The following is a 26,425-nucleotide window of genomic DNA, read 5'->3' as shown; positions in this document are numbered from 1 at the left end:
GAAAGTATATTACTAATTTTATTAACCGGAAAATTTTTTAGTTAAATAATGAATGAATTGACTGATAAATTATCAAATAATTGAATATTGAAACAAGACAAAAAAAACTTTTTCTCGGGGCCAATAAAATATATATATATATATATATATATATATATATATATATATTGAAAAAAGATAGAAAAATTTATGTAAAATAAATAATTAAAAAAAAATTTAATTTTTTAAAAATATTTAATTATTATTTTATTATTATTATTATTATTATTATTATTATTATTATTATTATTATATTATTATTATTTTATAATTATTATTACAATCATATTATTTTTGTAATTTGTCGAGGGACAAAATGGTTGGATTTCTCCACTTGAGAACGCCAAGGTCGCCACCAGGTGGCAGGAGAAATTCCAAGAAAGAACTAAAGTGCCATCTAGCAGTGACCTTTGCGTTCTCAGGTGGAGAATATCATCTCCATAATGAATCTCAATAACTTATTCGTTAATATACGAAATTCTATAATTATTTTTAATCAGATTTTGAATTTAGAGAGTTTGACAATTAATACAAACGGATTTTAATTTTTAATTTATTTTTCTTTTTGATATTTTCAACGTTTCCAATTTTATTAGAGTCTTAAAATTAATTTCTCCAGTCAAAATTGACATTTAAAATCTCAATTTAAGGAATAGTGCAATTAGTGTTTTTTTTTTTTTTAAACGAAATAAGTTTTGCCAATTAATTATTCAGCCGAATTTTTAGTTAAGAAGCATTTTTTGAGTTCTAATGGAAATTCTTGCAAATATTTTTTTAACAGAATCAAAAAATAAAAAAAAGTCAAATATTTTTAAACAAAATTTCTTTCATAAACTAATAATTGTGGTGTGAATTAAAAATGTTTCGAACTAATCTGAGATAGACTATCGCAGTATTGGTGATTATATGGATTTCTAAATTTGAATATAAAGCGGAAGATAACTCGTGCAATGGGCTGACCTCGCGTAACACTTTGATTGCGTAAATAATATTTTATATATATATATATATATATATATATATATATATATATATATATATATATATATATATATATATATATATATACTTCTCATTGGACATAATCTTAATGACGTTTCATGTCGAATATTGAGTGGATAATAAGCAGTTTCCATGCACAGAATATTGTGTGCGGAGAAAGCAATCCATGGTCAACATTTCTCAGGTTTATATGTATATTGTACAGAAAAAAATAATAAAGAGAAAAAAAAATGAAGATAGTTCTTGAGAAAGTGAAATTTTTTCATCAAATTTATTTTTATATCCAAAGGATTCACTTATTAATAAATTCTCGCATTAGGCACTTTTTTTCTTCTTTCTTCAATAAAATAGAAACTTACAATGTTCTTTTTTTTAATAATTCTAGACTGTAACAATGGAGAATTGTTATAGTAAACAAATTTTAATATTTTTGTTTATTAAAAAAAAATTTCTTGTTTATTTTACTTTTTTGGAAAAAAGAGCACTAAAAATTCATTTAGAAGAAAGAGGGAAATATTTGAAAACAAATGGATTTGTTGTATTTATTATGCTTGGAGGGAAATAATTTTTGATATCTTTCTTTTTGATCTGTAAATTTTGACCAAAATTTTAAGCCCCACTTCTAGATATATACAAAGTTCTCGATAGATTTAAATTACAAGTTTATATTTGACCATTTATTTGAATTTTATAGTTACATTAACCCATTGACCTAAATTTTGAATTTAAATTTTTCATTAGACCTGAATTTTGAGGTTAAATATTCCTCTTGACCTGAATTTTTCAGTTTAAATTTGCCCTCAGGCTGAAATTTTGATATTAACATCCACCAGACCTGAAGTTTGAATTTTGAATTTTCCATTAGACCTAAATTTTGAGGTCAAATGAGTAAAACAGATTAAAAATTATTTTTCTTCTATCAAGAAAGAAAAAAGAATAATTTTATAAAAAAATAAGGTGAATGAAATTTACTTGGGGATATATGCAATATATATATGTATGTATATAATAAGATGACGAGGCTTGGGGCGAGATCAGGCAAAGTCCAGACCAGACTGAGAGAGACCAGGTAAGCGTTCGCCTGTGACTGCGTGGGGCATCGACAGGCTTAGCTATAAATAGACATCGCGAAGGTCAGGGGAATCAGCAGTTTTCATGCAAATGCGTTGTCGATAGAATTATATTGCTTCTTTCGCTGGGAAAAGGTTCAGTGCAATCTAGGTCCGGTTATAAGTCTTATCCGGGTATCGATGCCTCTATATAACACAGGGAGACTATATAAGCTTCATCATAAGGGATTCATAACGAAGAAGAAAAAAATATTATCTCACAAAGAAAACAAAAACAGAAAAAAAAATGAAATTTACGAAAATTTCTATTTACATAATTGGTCTTTTATTAAAATTTAATTAATAACAATTAAATTAATCATCAAAATAAAATTATTATAAAAGTCATGAATTTTGAAATTTAATCACTTAAATATGATAGTGATAAACCATATATTCATTCATTAGGGTCTAAAATTTCCTTTTTACTCCCTAGGCTATGCTTAGAGAAAGCTACTTTCTTCTTTGATTGAAGAAAGAACAAAAGTTAATTCTTCTTTGACTGAAGTAAGAACAAAACTTCTTATTTCTTCTTTGATTGAACAAAAAACAAAACTTCTTTGATTGAAGAAAGAAGAAAAGTTCTTATTAATTTTAATGAAGAAAGAACAAAACTTCTTGTTTGTTTGACTGAATAAAGAACAAAACTTCTTATTTCTTCTTTGACTGAAGAAAAAACAAAACTTCTTTGATTGAAGAAAGAAGAAAAGTTCTTATTAATTTTAATGAAGAAAGAACAAAACTTCTTGTTTGTTTGACTGAAGAAAGAACAAAACTTCTTATTTCTTCTTTGACTGAAGAAAAAACAAAACTTCTTTGATTAAAGAAAGAAGAAAAGTTCTTATTAATTTTAATGAAGAAAGAACAAAACTTCTTGTTTGTTTGACTGAAGAAAGAACAAAACTTCTTATTTCTTTGACTGAAGAAAGAACAAAACTTCTTATTTCTTCTTTAACTGAAGAAAGAATAAAAGTTCTTATTAATTTTAATGAAGAAAGAACAAAACTTCTTATTTCTTCTTTGACTGAAGAAAGAACAAAACTTTATATTTCTTTGATTGAAGAAAGAACCAAATTTTTTTTTCATTGACTGAAGAAAGAAGAAAAGTATACTTTCTTCTTTGACAGAAGAAAGACGAAAAGTACTTTCTTCATTGATTGAAGAAAGAAGAAAAGTTCTTATTTCTTTGACTGAAGAAAGAACCAAACTTTTTATTACTTTGATTAAAGAAAGAACAAAACTTCTTATTTCTTCTTTAACTGAAGAAAGAATAAAAGTTCTTATTAATTTTAATGAAGAAAGAACAAAAGTTCCTTTTCCCTTGACCGAAGAAGGAAGAAAACTTCTTTCTTCCTTGATTGAAGAAAGAACAAAACTTCTTATTTCTTTGACTGAAGAAAGAACAAAACTTCTTATTTCTTTGACTGAAGAAAGAACAAAACTTCTTATTTCTTCTTTAACTGAAGAAAGAATAAAAGTTCTTATTAATTTTAATGAAGAAAGAACAAAACTTCTTATTTCTTCTTTGACTGAAGAAAGAAGAAAAGTACTTTCTTCGTTGATTGCACCAAGAACAAAAGATCTTTTTAATTGTACTGAAGAAAGAACAAAACTTTTTATTTCTTTGATTGAAGAAAGAACAAAAGTTCTTATTTCTTTGACTAAAGAAAGAACAAAACTTCGTATTTCTTCTTTGACTGAAGAAAGAACAAAACTTTTTATTTCTTCTTTGAATGAAGAAAGAACAAAACTTAATAAAGTTAATAATTTTGAGTTTAAATTTACCCTTAGTCTTAATTTTACCTCTTGACCTGAAGTTTATTTCCAAAGAAATTTAAATTATTATAAAACATGAAGACACCGAAGACTCGATATCTTCATGTTTTATAATAATATTCTTATAATTTTTTCAATTTCAAAAGGTTTGAATTCTAAATTTTTGAGAATTTTAATTCCTACCAATAAATTAAAATGATTAAATATTTATTTAAAAATGAAGTTATTGATGTTTTTGAATAATTTTACTTTTGAAGAAATTTGTAAATGAATGTAATAAAAATTTTTTTTGAGTAAATCTATGAATTTTTAGAGTAAATCAGAATATTCTTTAGGGTCAAAGAAAAAGGTAAAATTTTGTCTGGAGCTTAGGGAAAAAGAAAATTAGTTTTATGTGGCAACCCTGCCCTTGAACCGAATTAGGTCGCTAATTAGGAATCTAAAGTCAGATTTAAAAAATTCAAAATGGCGGATCCAATATGGCGGACATTTTTTAATTTCTCCAATTCAATTGAAACTTGTTACTCGGGGGTTTTCGGGGTCACTGATTACGAATCTGTGGTCAAATTTTCGAAATTCAAAATGGCGGATCCAATATGGTGGCCGAATTTGAAGAAGTCAACGGAAAATTCTAAGAAATTGCGGCAATTTCATAAGATTTGTGAATAATCCTTTTCCTCCGCGCACTGGTTTGTTTTAGTGGGTATATAGATGTGAATGCAAATTAAGGTTATATAGATTGCCACCAACACATACATTGACATCATTCATTTATTCAAAGCGCGTTCACGTGTTTATATCTATATGTATACCTATATATACCATTTATTTATTTTCTATTTATTTTTCACGTGTACAGAGTCTTCAGAGAGGCTTTTTGCCATATTTCTTTGGCAATGATATTAAGACGCGCTATATGCGCTTTGCAATTCTTGACAGAAATGCAAAGCAGATTATATACATATACATAGATATAAGAATACACTATGGAAATTTTCTTGGTAAACACACAAGTTTACTATACTTGAATGAGCTCAAATGTTAACTCGTCGGTGCAGTCACCCTATATATATGTTTAAATATATATATATATATATATATATATATATATATATATATATATATATATGAAAAACTGTAAATCTCGTTGGTTCTCGAATCTTGACGACGCTAAGCGACGACGAGAGAAAGACGTTCCGGTAATACCGGTCGTACTTATCAAGTGTAGAAGCAAATCTAATTTTCTTCCTTTTTTTTGTTTACTTCACATCTCTCGCATCGAATTTTCTGTTTCGTTATCATTTTAATTAAGAGGATAAACAAGTAAGGAAATTTTTTTGTTATTAAGCAAAGCTGTTAAAAATGGTGATTTAAAAAAAAAAAAAGACATGATTTTTTAAAAAAGAAGTTAATCCGAGTTTTTTTTTGTTTGAATTAAATTTTTCTCATATTTTTTTATATAGTAATGATTAATTTTATAATAGAAGCATCAAATACTTTTTTTTCTCAAGAAACTATTAAGCCGAACATGTCAGGAAAAGACATTTAAATGAAAATTTCAAGGGGGTCGAAAACAGGCCTAATCGACCCTCCTCCTTTGTTGATAAAATTCTTTATTATAGTTAAATTTTAAAAAACATTCAATTCTCCAATAAATTATTTATTTTTGTATTTAAATAATTGAATTCTCTTTGAATTTTCGAATAAAAATTAATTTAAAAATGAATTTTAGACAAAATTTTAGACAATAATTGAATAATAAAAGCATTCTGGAATAAATTTTTTAGAATTAATTGACTTTTGAGAAGGTTCAGGTTTCAAATTAAAATATTTGAAAATCTGAATTCTTTATACTTTTTAATTAAAAATTCTGTAGAATTAATTTTTTTGAAAAATTTTAATACAATTCTTCTCAGAAATTCAATTATATTCAAAAATTTTTCTCCAAAATTCAATTATTCTCATAAATTTTAATAAAATTCTCTGTAAAAATTTCAATTATTTTTACGACAATTGTAATTAAATTCCTCGAAAAATGTAATTATTCAAAAATTTTTTATTAAAATTCATCGAATAAAATCAATTATTCCATTATTTTTCAATTATTTTAAACTTTGTTGGTAAAATTCTTTGAGATTTCATTTTAAAGAAAGATTCAATTATTTAATAAATTATTTATTTTTGTATTTAAATAATTGAATTCTCGTTGAATTTTCCAATAAAAATTGATTTAAAAATGAATTTTAGTCAAAATTTTACATAATAATTTGTATAATAGGAAAATTCTGGAATAAATTTTTTTGAAATAATTGAATTTTGAAAATGTTCTAAATTAAAATCTTCGAAAATCTGAATTTTTCATACTTTTAACCAACAATTTTGTAGAATTAATTTTTTTTGAAAAATTTTAATACAATTCTTCTCAGAAATTCAATTATGTTCAAAAATTTTTCTCTGAAATTCAATTATTTTCATAAATTTTAATAAAATTCTCCGCAAAATTTAAATTACTTTTAATCCAATTTTATAATACAAACAATGTAATTATTCTTAAAAATTTTATTAAAATTCGTCGAATGAAATTAATTATTCAATTATTTTTCAATTATTTAAAATTTTGTTGATAAAGTTCTTTATGAGAATTTAACTTTAACAAAAGTTCTATTATTCAATAAATAATTTAGTATTGTATTTAAATAATTGAATTCTCGCAGTATTTTTTAATAAAAATTGATTTAAATATGAATTTCAGTTAAAATTTTAGATAATTGAATATTAAACTCTCTAAATTTGAATTAGTAAAAATGTTTTCTTATTTAAATTAGTAACTGACTTTTTGTTATTAAATTAGCAGATTTTACTAATAAATAGTCGTTTCTACCAATTTAATAGTAAAATTTACTAATTCAAAAGCAAAAAGTCAGTCATCAATTCAAATTAGTAAACATTTTTACAAATTCAAAAGAGAGTAGTAAATATTTTATATTTAGTAGTATCAATCTACGTCTAACCTTAATAAAATCAAGGTGATTCCAATTAGTCTCACTTTTTTTTAAACTTGAACTAAAATTCAAAACAAAATGCCAGACAATATTGAATCACTCATTAATATTGACATATTCGGCCTTTTTTTCTATTTCGGCTAAATGAATAAATAAATATATTAAAATCGATAGGTGTCTAATTTTCAGAAATAAAATTAATTTTTATTATTTATTTTTAATTTTCAGTTTGTTTTCTTTTTATTTTTTGAAATTTAAATTTCAATCTTTTTCTTTCTTCATTTTCAATAACCAAAATAATAATTGTTATAATTTAATTTTACTCTCAGTTTTTTTTTAAATATATTCACACACATGTTAAAGTTGTTAACGTGTTAAAATTCTATTTCTAAAACAACAATAAAAAAACTATTATAAACTCCATATTTATCTATATATATATATGTATATTGAAACAAAGGAAATGCATTACGTCAGCTTTATTCTTTTTTTGTTCTTGACATTGACCAGTACTAAACTCTTGACAATTAATGTGACCAGAACTTGAAATAGCGATTAAACTTTACGTACCGATAAGGAATTAACGAGGTTGCCAACTTTTTTTCTATTCTTAAAAAAAAAAATGAGTCACATTTTGTTTCCCAAATACAAAATTTACAAAAAAAAATTTAAATAGTGAAAATAGGCTTTAAAGATATAATTTTCAATTAAAAAATAGATTAAAATTTCCTGTTCGTAGGCAAAAGTTTTAGACTTAAAATTTTAGTTTAAAAATAAAGAAGACTGAGTAGGATTGGAAATAATAGTTGAAAATTCGAATAGTCTTAAAATTTCGGTCAAGAGGTAAACATAAAATGAAAGTTCAGGTCAAAAAGCGAACTAACATAAAATTTAAGTCAAGCGTTAAATTTTTATAAAATGAAAAAGTGAAATTCTAATGAATCGTATTTAATATAATATAAACAATTAAATCATAAAGAATGTTAAAATAATTTAAATATAAATAATCGATATGTACATATATTGGACCGTTTATCTCCATTAAACTCATAGGTCAAGTGCAGTTAACAAGTGCATAAGTTTCAACCTGTCAAGCTGGCTCACTCGCCAAATACCGTGTTGGCTCTTTGCATTCTATACGACCACCTGTTGGCTCTCTCTCTAGTTTGTACAACAGTTTTTCCCCCGCAGTAGTAGCAGTATAGCAAAATGGGGCTCACTCCTCTATTCAAACGACATTGTGTATAAAAGAAACCTTATACACCTTGCAAATATCACTGCTTCTCAAATAATTCTACATATTTACAAATACTATTATATTTTTCTAGTGATGTTTCATCCCCACAGTATTTTATTCTTCGAATTTTTTTTTAATATTAAATATTAAATCCTGTACTCTTGTAAATTTAAACTAATTAACAGAGTCATTGCTTACGAATCTGATAAATTTAAAATTTTGTCCGCCATGTTGGATCTGCCATTTTGAATTTCGAAAATTTGACTTCAGATTCGTAATCAGTGACCCCGAAAACCCCCGAGTAACAAGTTTCAATTGAATTGGAGAAATTAAAAAATGTCCGCCATATTGGATCCGCCATTTTGAATTTTTTAAATCTGACTTTAGATTCCTAATTAGCGACCTAATTCGGTTCAAGGGCAGGGTTGCCACATAAAACTAATTTTCTTTTTCCCTAAGCTCCAGACAAAATTTTGCCTTTTTCTTTGACCCTAAAGAATATTCTGATTTACTCTAAAAATTCAAAGATTTACTCAAAAAAAATTTTTATTACATTCATTTACAAATTTCTTCAAAAGTAAAATTATTCAAAAACATCAATAACTTCATTTTTAAATAAATATTTAATCATTGTTATTTTTTGGTAGGAATTAAAATTTTCAAAAATTTAGAATTCAAACCTTTTGAAATTGAAAAAATTATAAAAATATTATTATAAAACATGAAGATATCGAGTCTTCGGTGTCTTCATGTTTTATAATAATTTAAATTTCTTTGGAAATAAACTTCAGGTCAAGAGATAAAATTAAGACTAAGGTTAAACTCAAAATTATTAACTTTATTAAGTTTTGTTCTTTCTTCATTCAAAGAAGAAATAAGAAGTTTTGTTCTTTCTTCAGTAAAAGAAATAAACACTTTTCTTCTTTCTTCGGTAAAGGAAGAAAGAACTTTTGTGCTTTCTTCAGTCAAACAAACAAGAAGTTTTGTTCTTTCTTTATTAAAATTAATTAGAACTTTTATTCTTTCTTCAGTCAAAGAAGAAATAAGAAGTTTTCTTCTTTCTTCGGTCAAGGAAGAAAGAACTTTTGTTCTTTCTTCAGTCAAAGCAACAAGAAGTTTTGTTCTTTCTTCAGTCAAAGAAGAAATAAGAAGTTTTGTTCTTTCTTCAATCAAAGAAATAAAAAGTTTTGTTCTTTCTTCAGTCAAAGAAGAAATAAGAAGTTTTGTTCTTTCTTCAATCAAAGAAATAAAAAGTTTTGTTCTTTCTTCAGTACAATTAATCAGAACTTTTGTTCTTGGTGCAATCAGAGAAGAAAGTATTTTTTTTCTTTCTTCAGTCATAGAAGAAATAAGAAATCTTGTTCTTTCTTCAACCAAAGAAATAAAAAGTTTTGTTCTTTCTTCAGTAAAATTAAAAAGATCTTTTGTTCTTGGTGCAATCAAAGAAGAAAATACTTTTCTTCTTTCTTCAGTAAAGGAAGAAAGAACTTTTATTCTTGCTTCAGTTAAAGAAGAAATAAGAAGTTTTGTTCTTTCTTCAGTCAAAGAAGAAATAAGAAGTTTTGTTCTTTCTTCAATCAAAGCAACAAGAAGTTTTGTTTTTTCTTCAGTCAAAGAAGAAATAAGAAGTTTTGTTCTTTCTTCAATCAAAGAAATAAAAAGTTTTGTTCTTTCTTCAGTACAATTAATCAGAACTTTTGTTCTTGGTGCAATCAGAGAAGAAAGTACTTTTTTTCTTTCTTTAGTCATAGAAGAAATAAGAAATCTTGTTCTTTCTTCAATCAAAGAAATAAAAAGTTTTGTTCTTTCTTCAGTAAAATTAAAAAGATCTTTTGTTCTTGGTGCAATCAAAGAAGAAAGTACTTTTCTTTTTTCTTCAGTCAAGGAAGAAAGAACTTCTGTTCTTTCTTCAGTCAAAGAAACAAGAAGTTTTGTTCTTTCTTCAGTCAAAGAAGAAATAAGAAGTTTTGTTCTTTCTTCAATCAAAGAAATAAATAGTTTTGTTCTTTCTTCAATCAAAGAAATAAAAAGTTTTGTTCTTTCTTTAGTCAAAGAAATAAGAACACTAATTCCTAATTCATTTAAAATTTGTCTGAATTAAATGATGGTCATTCGTGGCCGGATCTTAAAATTTGGGATTGTAAGTTTGAACATAACCTCAAATTGTTGTTAAATAAAAAAAAATTGTCTTTTTATGGGTCGACGATTATTTTTAAAATAACAGTATACTAAAAATGGTTAAATAATACAAAAATAGTGTAAAATTGGAGAAAAATGAAAAAAGTACTCACATAGCTAATCATGGGTATATTGCGGGATTGAGAGACGGTGGCCTCGACGAAACAGGAACCTTCTGGACCAAAAAAAGCGGCCACTCCGTCGCAGATCATGTCGATCATCGCCTTAGTTGCCTCGATAGTCTCTCCTCGCGTGTCGCTCCATCGCATCACCAGTCTCACATTTGGCAAGATGTTCGGGTCGTTATTGATCTAGAATTTAAAAAATTAAATTTTAATAAAATTAAATAAAAAAAAAGTACTCTCCTTAAATATTCTGCTTAACTTCCTTCTCATACAATTCGGCCAGTGATTTAAAAATTAAAATCCATTGTCAAGTATACTTTCATTTTTCTTTGAAAAAAAGACATAATTTCAATTTAGAAAATTAATATAAAACTTTTGTTTCTAAATGGTGAATTTCATCTTCTCTTGAAATCGTGTGCAACGAAACAGAATTCAATTAGACTTAATTAAAAAAAATTTGCTCCAATTTCGGTGTAGAGTATATATTCATGAGTCAGAGTGGGTCTTAAATAAATGATTTGTGAATTATCTACTCATGTATTGTAGGACCAGCAACGATTAGCTAGTGTAGTTTCGTAAAATTGATTCAATAAAACGAAATGCGGGTCGAGGGGGATAAGGATGAGATCTCGTCTCGTTGAATTTTAAAGATATAATGCGAATGCGGCAATCTCTCGCGCAACAAGGAAACTTCTCTCGGTCGACCACAACAACTTGTCAGAAACAAGCCAAGCAGAAACTACTTTTTATATACCTGTGGAATATAATCAAGAAAGATGGAATGTTACTTTGTAGTTGAGAACTACACGTGGATTTTGAAATGATGCCAAGTGAAATTTACCGGCTAAAAGAAGACAAGTTTCCTTCAACAGTAGATAATTGAATATGATAGAAAGCTACAAATCTGTGGCTGCGAGGATAAGTGAAGTACATGTAAAAAACAATTTTTTTTGTTTATTGTGTGACAATTTATATATTTTAATCATATGGTTAAAACCTAGCGAATCATATGGCTAACGACAAAAAGATTTTGAAAACCTAAAAATTTATATATTTTACAAATTATCCGCATGGTCAAAATCTGTCGAACCATGCGCCCAATGACAAAAATATTAAAACATAAAGTGATTCAAAAAGTTTAACAGTATTAAAAGATAAAGTGACCCAAGAGCATAGAGGCAGAATTAAAAAATAATATAATTCGAAAGAATAAACGAATAAATAAGCATCATTTCTTTGCGGTAAGAATTAAGTTCAAATGTTTAAATCGTATGGGTCGGAATGTCGAGACAATTGTCAACTTTTAACTCAGTAACACTTGAACTGTCTCCTGTGTTTTATTGACCTCGAGGACATATGTTTGATCAATTTCAATTTGCAGTATTGGGTCAACACGAATCAATTGTATGCTTAACAATCGTCTCGAACAATTCTAAAGACAACTCAGGAAGGGTTCATCTTGATCTATCAATTCGATTACTAGAGGGACAAACTTTATTTTTCTAAATCTATAAACCTACTTATCCTACTTAACAGCATTAAAAATGTTTATCTCTCTTTTTGAACCCTTTACTTCCGCTTTTTTTTATAAAATTTTCCGAATAGATTACAATATTTGACCCCCTTTTTCAACATTTTCGACTTTTTTAAAGTACCCTCACTATTTTGTTTCAACAAAATTTAAATTTTATTGAACAAAAACTATTGTACAACATTCTGAATCATTTTCTCTTAATTTCTTGAAGTTCTAATTAACCAAAAAAAATATCGAATCGAAAATATTATTCCAAACATCTAAATTTGATAAATTTATCTTTAATAGAATACTTTGACAAATTTGCTACAGAATAGAAATAGATAAATTAAAAAATAAAAATAACTTCCAATAGCCGAACCACAGGAAATGATTAATCACTTTAATGAACTTGAAATATACATAGATGAATTAAAGAAAGAAAAAAAATAACTAAAAATAATTTCTTTATCGTGTATAATATATATAGTTATGCTTTGAAAAATTGCTTCGTAATTCTAGAAGCGAAAACATATGTGTATAATTTAAATTTGGTGCCATACAGTCTCGCTAAATCGTAAAATTGCATTCATTTTAAATACAAAAGCTTATTGCAATTTTTGCGTCAAAATTCAAAGCCAAAAGATCAAAAAATTTGAAAATAATTTCAATTTCAAGAATTTTATCAACATTTTTTTCAAATAATTGAATTCTTTCGTGAAAATATAATTAAAAATGTATTGAAAATAATTTAATTGTTGACAAGATTTTTATTAAAATTCTTTTTTTAAATAGTTGAATTATTATAAATAGAATTTAATTGAATTTTTTTTTTGAAAATACTGGAGTTGATTTGCTAGTTGATTTATAATTTATAATTTAGTTTTCATTAAAACAAAAAAAAATTTCGTTAACATAAATATTGCTATTCCGTAAGTTTAAAAATTTCTAAAGAATTTACTTGATATAAAATTACAAGTTTTTGTTTGCAAATTACACAGTGATTTTTATCATCATCACAAGAGATAAAACATTATTTTTAAGATTATAATGTCATATAATAATTTTTGAACGTAATATGTATGTGCGTAACTTAGGGTAAAAAAAATACTCTTCAATTTTTACCAACAATGTAATAAATAACAATAATAATAAATCATTGTTAACATGTCATATACTTTTTATGCGAGAGAACCAAATATTTGAAGATTTTCTCTCTTTCTTCTTTTTTTTTTTTACTCAAACATGTCATCGTTATATTTCACGGTCAATGTAGATCCTCTTTATAACTTGTCGACGTTATATTTAGAGGTCCATTTGAACAAATGAATGCAGTCTTTTAGTATACGAATGGCGTCACGTATAGACATTTATAATGTTCGTATATGCGTTCTCGTAGGTCGCGGATATATATACCATACATAAAACTTATATAATCTCTTTAGAACATTATCTCGTTTAAATATGAAAATAATTGCAAAAAATGTTTTAACATTACAAGTGTAAGAAAGATTTTTATGGTTTTAATTTTTTCTATAAAAATTTACAGATTTTTTTGAAGTCATTTTGAAAAAATAAGGTAATTTTAAAGTAGGTCACATATAGGTACAATTTATACCTAAATTGAATATATTCAAAAATTCAAAATTTAGACCTAAATTCGATATATTCAAAAATTCAAAATTTAGACCTAAATTTAATATATTCAAAAAATTCAAAATTTAGACCTAAATTCAATAAATTCAAAATTTAGACCTACATTCAATAGATTCAAAATTTAGACCTAAATCCGATATATTCAAAAATTCAAAATTCAGACCTAAATTTAATATATTCAAAAAATTGAAAACTTAGACCTAAATTCAATAAATTCAAAATTTAGACCTACATTCAATAGATTCAAAATTTAGACCTAAATCCGATATATTCAAAAATTCAAAATTTAGACCTAAATTTAATATATCCAAAAAATTGAAAATTTAGACCTAAATTCAATAAATTCAAAATTTAGACCTACATTCAATAGATTCAAAATTTAGACCTAAATCCGATATATTCAAAAATTCAAAATTTAGACCTAAATTTAATATATTCAAAAAATTCAAAATTGAGACCTAAATTTAATAAATCAAAAGAAAATGATAAAAAAAAATTTAATTTAGTTCCATTAATCTATTTTTGTTAAAAAAAATTCAAGTATAGAAAAAATAAGTTATTACAGAGAAATACTCGTGCGTAAGTTCAATAAATTAAAATATATCGAGATTAGAGTCGCAAGTATATTTGAAATAAATTATTGACATGGAAAATTGTTTAAATAAACACCTAGGGCTAATAGAAAGATTTTTTTGTGAAGCAATGAATTTTAATTTTTTTTTTGAAATAGGTAACAGGTGTTCTATAATAATTGTCATAAGTCTTCCTGTGCTTGTTGCAATGTTATAAGAAATTACATACACATGCTTATGATATGCTTAGATATTCTAAGAAAATTACATAGTGCGATATTAAAGCGATATAAGTGGTAATTGGTACACAGTTACGATAATGGTATTTTAGCCTGCATTCTTGGCAACTAACAAGTGACACACACGTGCAATAAAGTTTATATACATATATGTGATACTTTCTAACTTCACAATATTTTCATTTAACTTTATTATAGAAATCCTCTTCAAAAAAAAAATAAATAAAAATCTCAGGGCTCGAACTATAGGTCTGTAAATTTGCTTTAAGTTAGTAAAAGTCATTTTTAAAAAAAAAAAAGATCCGTCAAGTCAAAATTTCAATTATTTTTCGAAATAATAAAATTCTTCTCTGAAATTAAATTATTTTCAAAAATTTTAATAAAATTCTTGGCAAAATTTCAATTATTTTCAAAAATTTTCCACAATTCAATAATTTTCAATATTTACTATTTCAATCAAATTTTCCAAAAGAATTCAATATTATTTTTAAAAATTTCAATAAAATTCTACGCAAATATTTAATTATCTTAAAAAATTTCCCTCAAAATTCAAATATTTTCAGTAATCAAATTTTCCAAAAGAATTCAATTATTTTCAAACAATAGAATTCTACAAAAACATTTAATTATTTTCATAAAATAATAAAAATTTCACAGAAATTCAATTATTTACAAATTTTTTCTAAATAATTCAATTTTTTTCAAAAAAATAAAATTTTTACTGGGACATTTTGAAAAAGTTCCAACATTAATATCATTCGAAATTTGAATTTTTCATATTTTTAAGGAACAATTTTTGAAAAAGTTCTACATTAATATCATTCGAAATTTGAATTTTTCATATTTTTAAGGAACAATTTTGTAGAATTAATTTTTTTGAAATGGTTACATTAAATTTTTTTTAAATTTAAATTTTTAAACAAAATGATTTGAAAATTCACAAAGAATATTTTGAAAAATTAGAATTTAGAAAGGTTTGAAATTAAAATCTTTGAAAATCTGAATTTTTCATACTTTTAACCAACAATTTTGTAGAATTAATTTAGATTTAAATGAATTAAATGTATAATTTATAACAAAACTTGGGAGCGACTTTAGGGAACTAAAATAGCTCTAATGATCGGAAGCTGTGAGAATAATAAGTGAAGCTGCCTAGTCATTATCGTCATTGCTTTTAATAACACAAAAACAAAATATAATTATAGTCTATTGAAAAAAAAGAGTTTAAACATTCTTTTAACGACTTCTGCAATTATTTATAATATATTTAAACTGAATTTCGTAATTAGATTTTTAAATTTTTGGCATAGTTCTAATTGTTCCTTTTGTTTATTTTAAATCTTTCTTTCTTGTTTCTCTTTCTTCCTCATCTCGACTTAAAAAATATATATTTAAAAAATTTGTTCTGAAAAGTTATTTTAATAGTGAAATAGAGAATGTTAAATCAGTTTTCATTTATTTTAAACTTTTAATATTTTTGGAAATAAATTATTTAAATTGAGAATAACAAGTAGAAAGCTAAAAGAAAAAAAAATTTTTTAAAGTTAACCAAATGAAAAATTCAGTCCTCTTTTGGAATTAAATATGAGAAAAAAAAATAAAAATTCAGTAGTTGTCCCTGAAGTACATTTTAATCGTCTCTGACAATCTTTCGCGACGGGTGGGCGCCCTTCAATCTTCAATCACTCGAAAACAAGTCGATTTTAGCTTGTACAAGGCACTCTGCCAAGGAAAAGAAAAGAGAGTGACAGAGAAAGAGATTGGAGAGGGGGGAAAGCAGTAAATTTCTGACCTTTCAATAAAATTAAATTTTTCTTTAAAAATATATATCATTATTATTATTATTATTATTATTATTATTATTAAAATCTATAATTTTTTTTCTTTTTTTGGTTTCTTTTAATAAATAAATAAATTCCCAATATTAAGATTTAAAAATGAAAAATTACACTGCAAATGTACATTAATCGTGTTTTTAAGTTTCTGTTCCTCAAATATTAACTGGAGAGAAAATAATATGAAAATCTAAGTGAAAACGAATATGGCAAATATACGAAAGACTTCCGCGTCATAAAATCGCAGCTAAGAGATAATATTTTATATTTATAATAGTTTTGGCGCAAAAGTTACAAGTTTTGAACGTGACAAATGAAAATGACACTATTCTAGTAGAAAGAAAAAGAATGGAAATTTGTCTTTTAACAAAATTTATTATTCTGTTTTTTAATATTTTTTTTCCTTTAAATTAATTATTTTTCATAGTAACGAATATTTTAATTTTCTTTTTTTTAAATTATTTTTTCAAATTATAATTTAACCTTAATTAAATATTTCTAATGTAATGTAATGTTTAAAAAGAAAATTTTCCAGTTTCTGAATATTTCAAGGTATTATTTTGACACAGATTAGTTTTAATTGTTCATTTGAAGGAAAATGTATTCAGCCATAACCTCTTTTTAGTAAAAGTTGCAAAAAGAAACTACTTCAAAACAAATATTTAAATATTTTTTTTTTAATCGTATTATTTATTATTTACAAAATGAAGAAATTCTCTTGTAGAATTTATTAAAATTTCTAATTAAATTCATTCAACATTGAAATTTTATAAAATTTCCAATTGAAACCGTTTGAAGTACATTTATTTTACGTTCTATTATTTTTAAAAATTGCGAATAAAATGAAAATAAATTGTATGTAAAAAAAAAAAATGAAACTTATTATTTGTGAATGAAAAATTAAACGTTGCAAGAGAACCTTTTGGCTCGCCTTTTGGTTATAAATATAGAGAAAAAAAAATTGGTTTAGTTGTAGATTGAAATTGATAGTGGGTCTTAAATTAACGTCAACACTTGGTTAGAAATCGATCTTTTCCCCGCCTTTTATATTGGCAAGAAAAAAAAAAAAAAAAAAAAAGAAGTGTTTCCTGACACGAATGTATTGGTATATAAATGTATATCGCATTTCGCCTTTCCTAAACACGGAAATCCGGCTTTGACGGTAAAACAAGATAGATACAGTTTATATAGTTGGGTACCGAACTGAAAAAGGATTTATTGCACGTGTGCAACAGCGAAACTTTTCACGCGGCAACAATTTATAATTTCAAACCTTATATACGTGTATATATATATAGATTCGGACCTTATAACATGTAAATTGGTGAACACACCACAAAGTCTATATAGCAAAGGAAAAGTATTGTTTGCTGGAATTCAAATTTGCATAATAACCTACCTAGTTTACTGATATCTCACCGAATCTGGCATATATCGGGTGTCTAAATATTATAATAATAGTGGCGAGTAAATAAACTTTACGTCAATTATTTCATTTTTTAAAAATTCTAACAGTAACAATAATTATAATGGAAATAATAAATAAGAATAATAGAACACATAATAGTATAATTATAATGATTGATAATAATAATAACAACAACTGAGCTACATTTTTATTTAGCCGAATATTTAACACGTAAAACGCTTTTTTTGTCAAATTTTAATACAGCTGAATATTTACATATAGTTAAATTTTAATTTTTTAGATGAATGTTTGCATTGTAAAACTCTTCTCTAGCCAAATTTTTACTTAGCCAAATATTTTCCTTGTAAAATTCTTCTTTAGACAAATAGTTAACATAATTTTTTTAGAAAATAAACAATTTAAATATAATATAAAACAATTCAATTAAACTTATTCAAAAAAAATAATTTCAAAATTAAGAGAATTCCATTATTTAAATACAAAAATAAATAATTTATTAAATAATTGAATTTTTGTTAAAATTGAATTTTCATAAAGAACATTATCAACAAAGTTTAAAATAATTGAAAAATAATTTAATAATTGATTTCATTCGACGAATTTTAATAAAATTTTTAAGAATAATTACATTTTTCGAGGAATTCAATTACAATTGTATTCAAAATAATTGAAATTTTCCAGAGAATTTTATTAAAATTTTTTAAAATAATTAAATTTTGGAGAAAAAATTCAATTATCTTTTCAAATAATAAATATTCAGTCAATTACTTGAATACAAAAATTCTTCTTTAAAACAATTATCTTTAATAATTTTTCAAAATGTTACTTTCTGAATTTTCAAATCCATTTGTTTACAATTCAATTTTACGAAATTTTGATTATTCGAAAATTCCTCAATTAAATAAAGATTAGAAAATAAAAAAATTAATTTAAAAAAAATTCAATGAAACCTTTTTAAAAAAAATTAATTCTATAAAATTGTTAGTCAAAAGTATGAAAAAATCAGATTCTCAAAGATTTTAATTTGGAACTTTTTCAAAATTCAATTATTTCTGAAATATTTATTCCAGAATTTTCTTAATATTCAATATTATTATATAAAATGTGGACTAAAATTAATTTTTAAATGAATTTTTATTGGAAAATTCAACGAGAATTCAAGGATTTAAATACAAAAATAAATAATTGAATGTTTCTTAAAATTGAATTTTCATAAAGAACTTTATCAATAAAGTTTAAAATAATTGAAAAATAATGGAATAATTGATTTTATTCGATGAATTTTAATAAAGTTTTTAAGAATAATTACATTTTTCGAGAAATTTGATTACAATTGTTTTAAAAATAATTTAAACTTTGCAGAGAATTTTATTTAAAATTTATGAAAATAATTGAATTTCGAAGAAAAATTTTTGAACATAATTGAATTTCTTAGAAGAATTGTATTAAAATTTTTCAAAAAAATTAGTTCCACAGAATTTTTTTTTTTAAAATATGAAGAATTCATATTTTCTAATATTTTAATTTAAAACCCTTTCAAAATTCAATTATTTCTAAAAAATTTACTCCAAAATTCTTTTAATTTTCAATTATTATCTAAAATTTTGACTTAAATTCACTTTTAAATAATTTTTTAATAAATTGTATGTTTTTTAAAGTTTAATTCTCACAAATATTTCAATTTTATTTTATCAACAAATTTTTAAAGAACTGATTTCTTTCGACGAATTTTAATACAAATTTTAAGAATAATTACATTTTTCGAGTAATTTGATTAAAATTGCATTGAAAAGAGAGTTGAAATTTTGCTATGAATTTTATTATTTATGAAGGTAATTAAATTGCTTAAAAGAAGTTATTAAACATTTTTTTTTTCTAATAATTGAATTCTTTGGAAAATTTTACTAAAATAGTAGATAATATATTGAAAATCATTGAATTGAGAAAAAATTTTTTTAAATAATTTAATTTCGGAAAATAATTTTATTATTTATAAAGTTAATTAAAAATTTTGACAATAATTTAATTTCTTTAATCATTTGTAGCTTTTCAAAAAAATGTTTTTTTAAAAAAAATTGAGTTTTACGGATTTGAATCTCAAATTTACGGACTTTTTTGGTATTTACGAATCTAATTCGAGCCCTGGACTTTTGAGAACATAAAAATGCTCCTTAAATTAAATCAAAGATTCGTAATTTTTCTTCTACTGTTCTTTAATAAGTTTCTCACACTTGAGCACTTGAGTATTTCTCAAAAATTTTAATCTGGACAAGATTAAAAATTTAAGAAACTTGAAAATGTTTCAGCTTGAATCAAAGATTCGTAATTTTTCTTCTACTGTTCTTTAATAAGTTTCTCACACTTGAGTAACTTCTGGAACATCTGAAAAAAATTTGCTAAAAGTGTAATTTTCAAATTAAGTTATTAATAATCTAATCTTAATGTTACAAGGGGAATACAATTTTCTATGAATAAAGGAGACTAGAGAGCAAAATAAAAAGTAAAAATTAAGATAATAGTTTTTAGATTAACTTTTACATTAACTTTTTTAAAAAAAGAAACACCTACAATGTATACCATCAACTTAGAATTGAAAATAAAAAAAAATAAAAGGACCAACTTGTTCGCATTTCTTCAATTCAATAATAATAATTGCCGACCCACACGACTTTGCAAATGTAATTTTCTTCAGCGAGCGTAATAAATACATAAATATAGATATATATTATCTATATATACGTATATACTGTCGATCTGTTATTCAAGTTGCAACGCGACATTGCGATCTCTGTGGTTACTCTTGCATAGCACATCAAAGCATATAAATAAACGGCCGTAAACTCACTCGTTTCCCGTATAGTATATACCTTTCTATATACTACTATACAACGAGTATATACTTATATCCAAGTGTTGTGAAAAGGTGCCACTCGTATTATACATATATACAATATTTTACAATACACACGTGTTCACGTGGAGTATTTATATATAGTTTTCCAGAATCTCCATATGTCCAATTAAAGAATATAATCGTTCTTCAGTTTCTTTTTTATCAAAAAACAAAGTTGGAATAAAAAAAAATTTTTTCTTAAATCGGAGCATATCAAACAAGCGCATATATTCACGCACCGAATGAGAGTGTGTAGAAAAATCAGTTTCTTCGTCAACATATGGTATATCAACACACATACGTTCTATATGATAAAACTGCTGATAGTTTTGCAGCAAACTCTTGTCTATATTGCGAAGTGACTTCTCGATTTTACATCGTCAAGAGTTCATGTAGATTTCATATTTTATATACAATAATAAATCAGTCACATTTTGTAGAATTATTGTTTTGTTTTCTTAATGATAAAAGATGGTATATAGCATATTATATATGTGAAAAGGGAATAATTTAATTTTACAACCTTGCGATATTATAACTATTCACATGGTTTATAGATTTTATGTTATGTATAATTATTTCACGTTTTAAATTTCTTTATATTTATAATATTGAGATATTTAAAAGTATAGGTATTATAATTGTATTATAATTAAGTCATACAATTTTTTAAGAATGTAAAAGATTTCTCTTGTAATAAATCATTTTTAATAAAAGTGCTATGTCTTTGTTTTGTCATTTTTATAAAGAGCGCTTTAATGGTTTGTTGGAGTTTAATATGCTATATATGTAAGAACTAAGTGGTAGTTATAAATTTTTTGGCACTAGACCAATGTAAACCTGTGGTTTTCCGCTATTCGAATTTTTTTTCAACCTCTTTATACTTTTAAAAACTTTTATTTATACACTAAACATTTTTCTTAAAACTTTAAATTACTTGTAATTTCACTAATTTAGAAAAGTACAAATTGAAATTTTTTCAAAAAAGTAATTTCTTAATTTATAATTAAAATTTAAATACTCTATCTCAATTTTCAAATTTGCAGACTGTTCACAATTGAATAATTTACCAGAATTACTACTGCAACTTTATGAAAATAATTTCGATTTTTTTTTCTCTTGATCAGAAAACAAATTACCAACTTTATGGACTTTTTTTAAAATTGACTTTTACGGACTTTTACAGAATTTACGGATCTAGTTCGAATTCTGGACTTATGGAAACAAAAATGTTTCAGCTTGAATCAAAGATTCGTAATTTTTCTTCTACTGATCTTTAATAAGTTTCTCACATTTGAGTATTTCAGGAACCTCTGTAAAAAATTTGCTAAAGGGAAATTCTTGAAATTACAAGTTAAAGTTAGTAACATTCTAACATTTTTGCTACAAGGGGAATAAATTTTAAAACTTATTCTCAAAATGGAGAACGAATTAAACGAATCGAATCAAAATTGGACATCTTCATCAAAATATTAAAGTTTTTAACATAATTTTTAGGAATTATTTTCCTCTTTTGGACGAGACCTTTATATTATTAAATGTTTGCAATGTTGAACTTCATAAATTCTTCTCACGGTTACGCAGTTTGGTTTGGCACGCGTGGGCGGACCAGCGAATAATACTGGGCTTGTATTTTTAAACCTCCGAATCGAGTATCGACTATACCTAAATGGTGGGTGAGTCGTTTTGCAAGCCACACACTACTACCAGAGAACTGCTTTCTTTTGGCGTAACCATGCAAACGACCAAGGCGATCTCACGGCTCGCATCAGCACACTACTTGCACGATCGTGGGAATCGAATATATCTAAAGGAACGAGAAGAAGTAACGAAACGAAACACAACGTCGTCGCATCTCGTCGAACCTGGCTAACTGGACTATATGTATAACGAGAGGGTAGGTATACGCCCAGGGGCGGCTACTCTGGGTGGCAAACTCACCGTGAAGCGAGAGAAGAGACTTATTTTTAGCCAGGAATATAAACCCACCCAAGAAGAAAAGAAGAGAGGACGCCTGTTTCTTATTAAACAAGTGATTAAGGAATCCCCTTTGCCCGCTCAACTTTAATATACCACAACTCTCCTGCTCTCTCTCTCCCTTTCTCTCTCTCTCAGCATCTCTCCTCACGCCGGATAAATTATGGCCAAGGATTTTACATTTACCCCCCTGAAGGCTAATCTTCAATACGGCCCTGCTACAAGATGTGATAATATATCATGGAAAGGGTGTAGCTGATACGTTAATGGGTTAAGAGAATTGAGTTAGTTATTAGAATCCTCATTTGGAATTGTAATTTGCTCGGTAATTGTTAAGTCTGATGCACAATTCTATGAATCATATTTATTCTATAATTGCACGTTGCATTGTAGTTAATCACAACCCTTCAATATAAGATTTCTTTTTTCATTTGGAAATATATGAATTCGTTGAGTGTTGTCTTATTAAAATCAAATTAGATTGTGGAGATACTTTGTACTTGGTGAAAGTAAACTAAATTAACAGATTTTCTGTATTACAACAGATTTACAAAATCTTGCTGTTAGAATTGTATTTAAGTTTCTTATACGAAAAGAGTAGATATGCAAATTAGGTAAAGGAAGACATTCTTATGTTATTTGTCGAATAAGTTACCAGTATTACTATGTAAGAAAAAATGATCCAAACTAGAATCAATTGTGTCGATGTGCTTAGGCGTCAAATCGTATGTCCGACAATTCAAGAGAAACTGTATAGTTAAGTGGTAAATCTAGCAGCACGTTTGTTGATGTTAATCCATTCTTTCAAAATTCCGTTTTGTTGAAAAGAAGAAAATTGGAAAATATTCGAAGCACAGTTGTATGACCCTTGTAGATTCATGGTCAATAATAATAATAGTGATTCTATCACTCGATTTTCAAATTAATTAATTGTTGGACTTAACGATGACTCCGAGTCAAGCCAATGGAAAAAAATTAAAACAATAGATTCATTACAATATTAAAATAAACTTACCTCATCTAGAGCCATAGAGAGTGCACCCGAGATGGCAAGTCCCTGTCGATCCTTCATAACACCCTTAACGGCCGTCAGATAACCGATGGTAAGATTTTGAATTTTTCGCGGTGCACCTTCTGAGATCGGTAAGCTATAATAACGTTGGTCCCCGTCCGACGAGAAGCACTTCCGGTGAATTTGATCGTTAGATCCCAAACTCGGAAGTGGTGCATTGTTAGGCGGCGGTTCTGCCAGGGCAAGAATCGGATTTGAAACCAACAGGAACAACAGAAAAAAGGCTTTGTTTGTGATTTGCCGTTTAATCTGTTGCACTTGAGACTTCGACCTATTGAGACGATGCGATAACTGCTGGCGACGGGGAGGCCTGCGACGGCTCGTGATTGGCGGGCCGGGGCGCATGGCCGCCGCCGCCACCGGTCAGCGCCTCCCTTCCCGCTCACCTGAAACATTCAATAAAAACAATTTTCTATTAGAAATTATTTCACAAAATTTTCTCTCTTAAAAACATCAACTAAAACAATGAGATATTTTTGTAGAAGAAGAGAAAATTCTCTATCATTTTAACCCACGTGCAAATCTCATGTAACCTTAAAAATATCTCATCGCATTTAGATTTACTTTACGTTTTCGATAAAATTGAAAATATAATTCACATTTATTATTTATTCATATTTGTATAGCAGTTTACGGTTCGAAAAATATAAAGAAAACAGATATATTAGATGAGCGAAGCCCTTTCGCAATACAACTATCCTGGGTGTATCGTTTTTCTAAAAATAATATCTCGAATGCGGTCACAACACGTGGTCGAAGGCACACCTGTTGCAATTATATAATGAAAATAAGAATATATATGAGACGAATGTAATAACTGTTACAATAAAGCCGTTTCCGCATTGTCTATAATTGATGAAGATGAATTCGCTATAAATGATGATTTCATCTCTGGACTTCTCTACCAGTCAAAAAAAGTTTCTTCTCATGAAGACAAAACTTGTTCTTACATTTATATATTTAAATTTTTTTGTGTATTCCAAAAATAATTACTTTAGTTGTTTAATTATTTCTGTTTAATGAAGGGAGCGGTTTCATAAAAAACATTTTCAATTTTTCTTCTACTGATTCGGTTAAGAGATTCTACTTTTCGGTTAAGAGATATAAATATTTTTACTGTTTAATAAAGGTAAACAATTTTCTAAAAAGTGTTTTTAATTTTTCTTCTACTGATCATAAATAATACTTCAATTAAGACACATAAATATTTTGGGGTTTCTGTTAAATGAAGGCAAGTTTTAAAAAAACATCAATTTTTCTTCTACTACTTTAGTAGGGAATAAATATTTTTTGAAATTAAAAATTGTACTGAAAGAGGAAATCACTAAAACGATTGAGTATTTCAGGAAACTTAAACAATTCGTCGTCATCAGTCGCAAAGGCGTTAATTACCGCTTAATTGTTTCAGTATTTAAAGCGACATTTCTGACTCACAGCTCATAATGTTCGCTGCATTTAATAATAACTTGGCGAATGAGTGCATTTTATAATAATTGATATAGGATTGGTATGGCGGCGAGGCAGAGAGTTATCCAAACGAGAACAGTAATGAAGAAATAAGAAGAAGCAAATAAAGAAAAAAAATTGCTCTAGGGTGAAGTCACCAAGATGCCAAATAAAATTCTCCGCACAAAGGTAGACAAGTCTACTCTCAACAATAATTATGAAACATAGGACACGTGATATAGACCCGCCTTTATTTGTTCATTGTAGGAGACGAGTAGGTACCGAATAATAAATTATCCGCAAACAATAACTAAGTCATTTTTACCCCTCACCTGCTCGCTGAATTTTTTTTTACCATCTTTAAGGGATACATTATTTAGCTACTTTACGTTCTTTCTGTAATTTATTCTCATATTAGATCCACGCCTTTATTTTGCCAAACTGAATTTTCGATTTTTTATTCTGACCCCTTTTCTAATTTAAAAAGAATGAATTTTTTTTCTTCAAATAAAAATATTTGCCATAGTTTAAAAATAGACGCAGTAATGAATAATCGTTTTTACAATTAGATTCAGGCATTTTTAATGAAACCATTTATCGCGTTGCGTGCAGAGAAGTTTAATTGGAAAATATATAATTTGTTGAGTAGCAGGTTTGCAAACTTTATATCAGTGATTCGAGAAGAAACGTTTTAAAACCAGTTGGGAGATTTTTAACTGTCCTCTAAAAGAGCGAACTTGTCCCAGTGATTAAAAAGCATCTGGATTTCTATAAATAGAAATTGGACAGTTTTTTTCTCTCTCTCTCTCTCTCTCTCTTTTTTTCTATATTACGGTTTTATGCACACTGCGTCTATTCGCAATTCTTTGAATGAGAAAAACCACTTTCTCAAAGCCAATATTGGTTATAGTGTAAATAAACGTGAATCTAGCGTAAAACTTATCGTTGTGATGTAGGAAAAAAAAATTTTCAATTAATTAATCACTTACTTGGCATAAATTAAATTAATTTATGTTATCAAAAAAGCGTATTATTTTACCTTGCAAATAAGAATAATTCTTTTTTTTTCTTCTTTTTACGTGAAAAATTATTGCGCGTGTACCAGCAATTAAATTTCCAATATTGACTCTATAAAGCAGAAGAATGATTCGAAGTTTAAACATAGAACAAACAGGTTTTAAAAAGTGTTTACCATATAAAATATAACACCGTTAGAAATTTCTTAAAATTTAATCTATAAATTAACTGTTGTCACAACTATACAATAAATTCTCTAAAAAGAAAAATTCTTACTGGGTTGAGAAAATTATAGATTCTTTTCTTAC

The 26,425-nt window shown here is 26.0% G+C and overlaps 1 protein-coding gene across 2 annotated transcripts in view; it reads right to left on the bottom strand.

Annotated features, from left to right (window-relative positions):
- Positions 1-26,425, bottom strand: part of LOC122506473 (receptor-type guanylate cyclase Gyc76C-like) — a 95,289-nt gene that overhangs the window by 37,360 nt on the left and 31,504 nt on the right. For both annotated transcript variants that reach the window (XM_043618680.1, XM_043618679.1), the window contains exons 3-4: positions 23,598-24,040; positions 10,457-10,654 (exon numbers count right to left, since the gene is read on the bottom strand). In XM_043618680.1, the coding sequence (XP_043474615.1) occupies positions 10,457-10,654; positions 23,598-23,999 (600 nt within the window). In that variant the 5' untranslated portion in view covers positions 24,000-24,040. The remainder of the gene's footprint in view (positions 1-10,456; positions 10,655-23,597; positions 24,041-26,425) is intronic.

The sequence above is a fragment of the Leptopilina heterotoma genome, unplaced genomic scaffold, assembly GCF_015476425.1.
Source record: "Leptopilina heterotoma isolate Lh14 unplaced genomic scaffold, ASM1547642v1 Lhet_42, whole genome shotgun sequence".
Taxonomy (NCBI): domain Eukaryota; kingdom Metazoa; phylum Arthropoda; class Insecta; order Hymenoptera; family Figitidae; genus Leptopilina; species Leptopilina heterotoma.
This window is presented reverse-complemented; position numbering and strand designations above follow the sequence as displayed.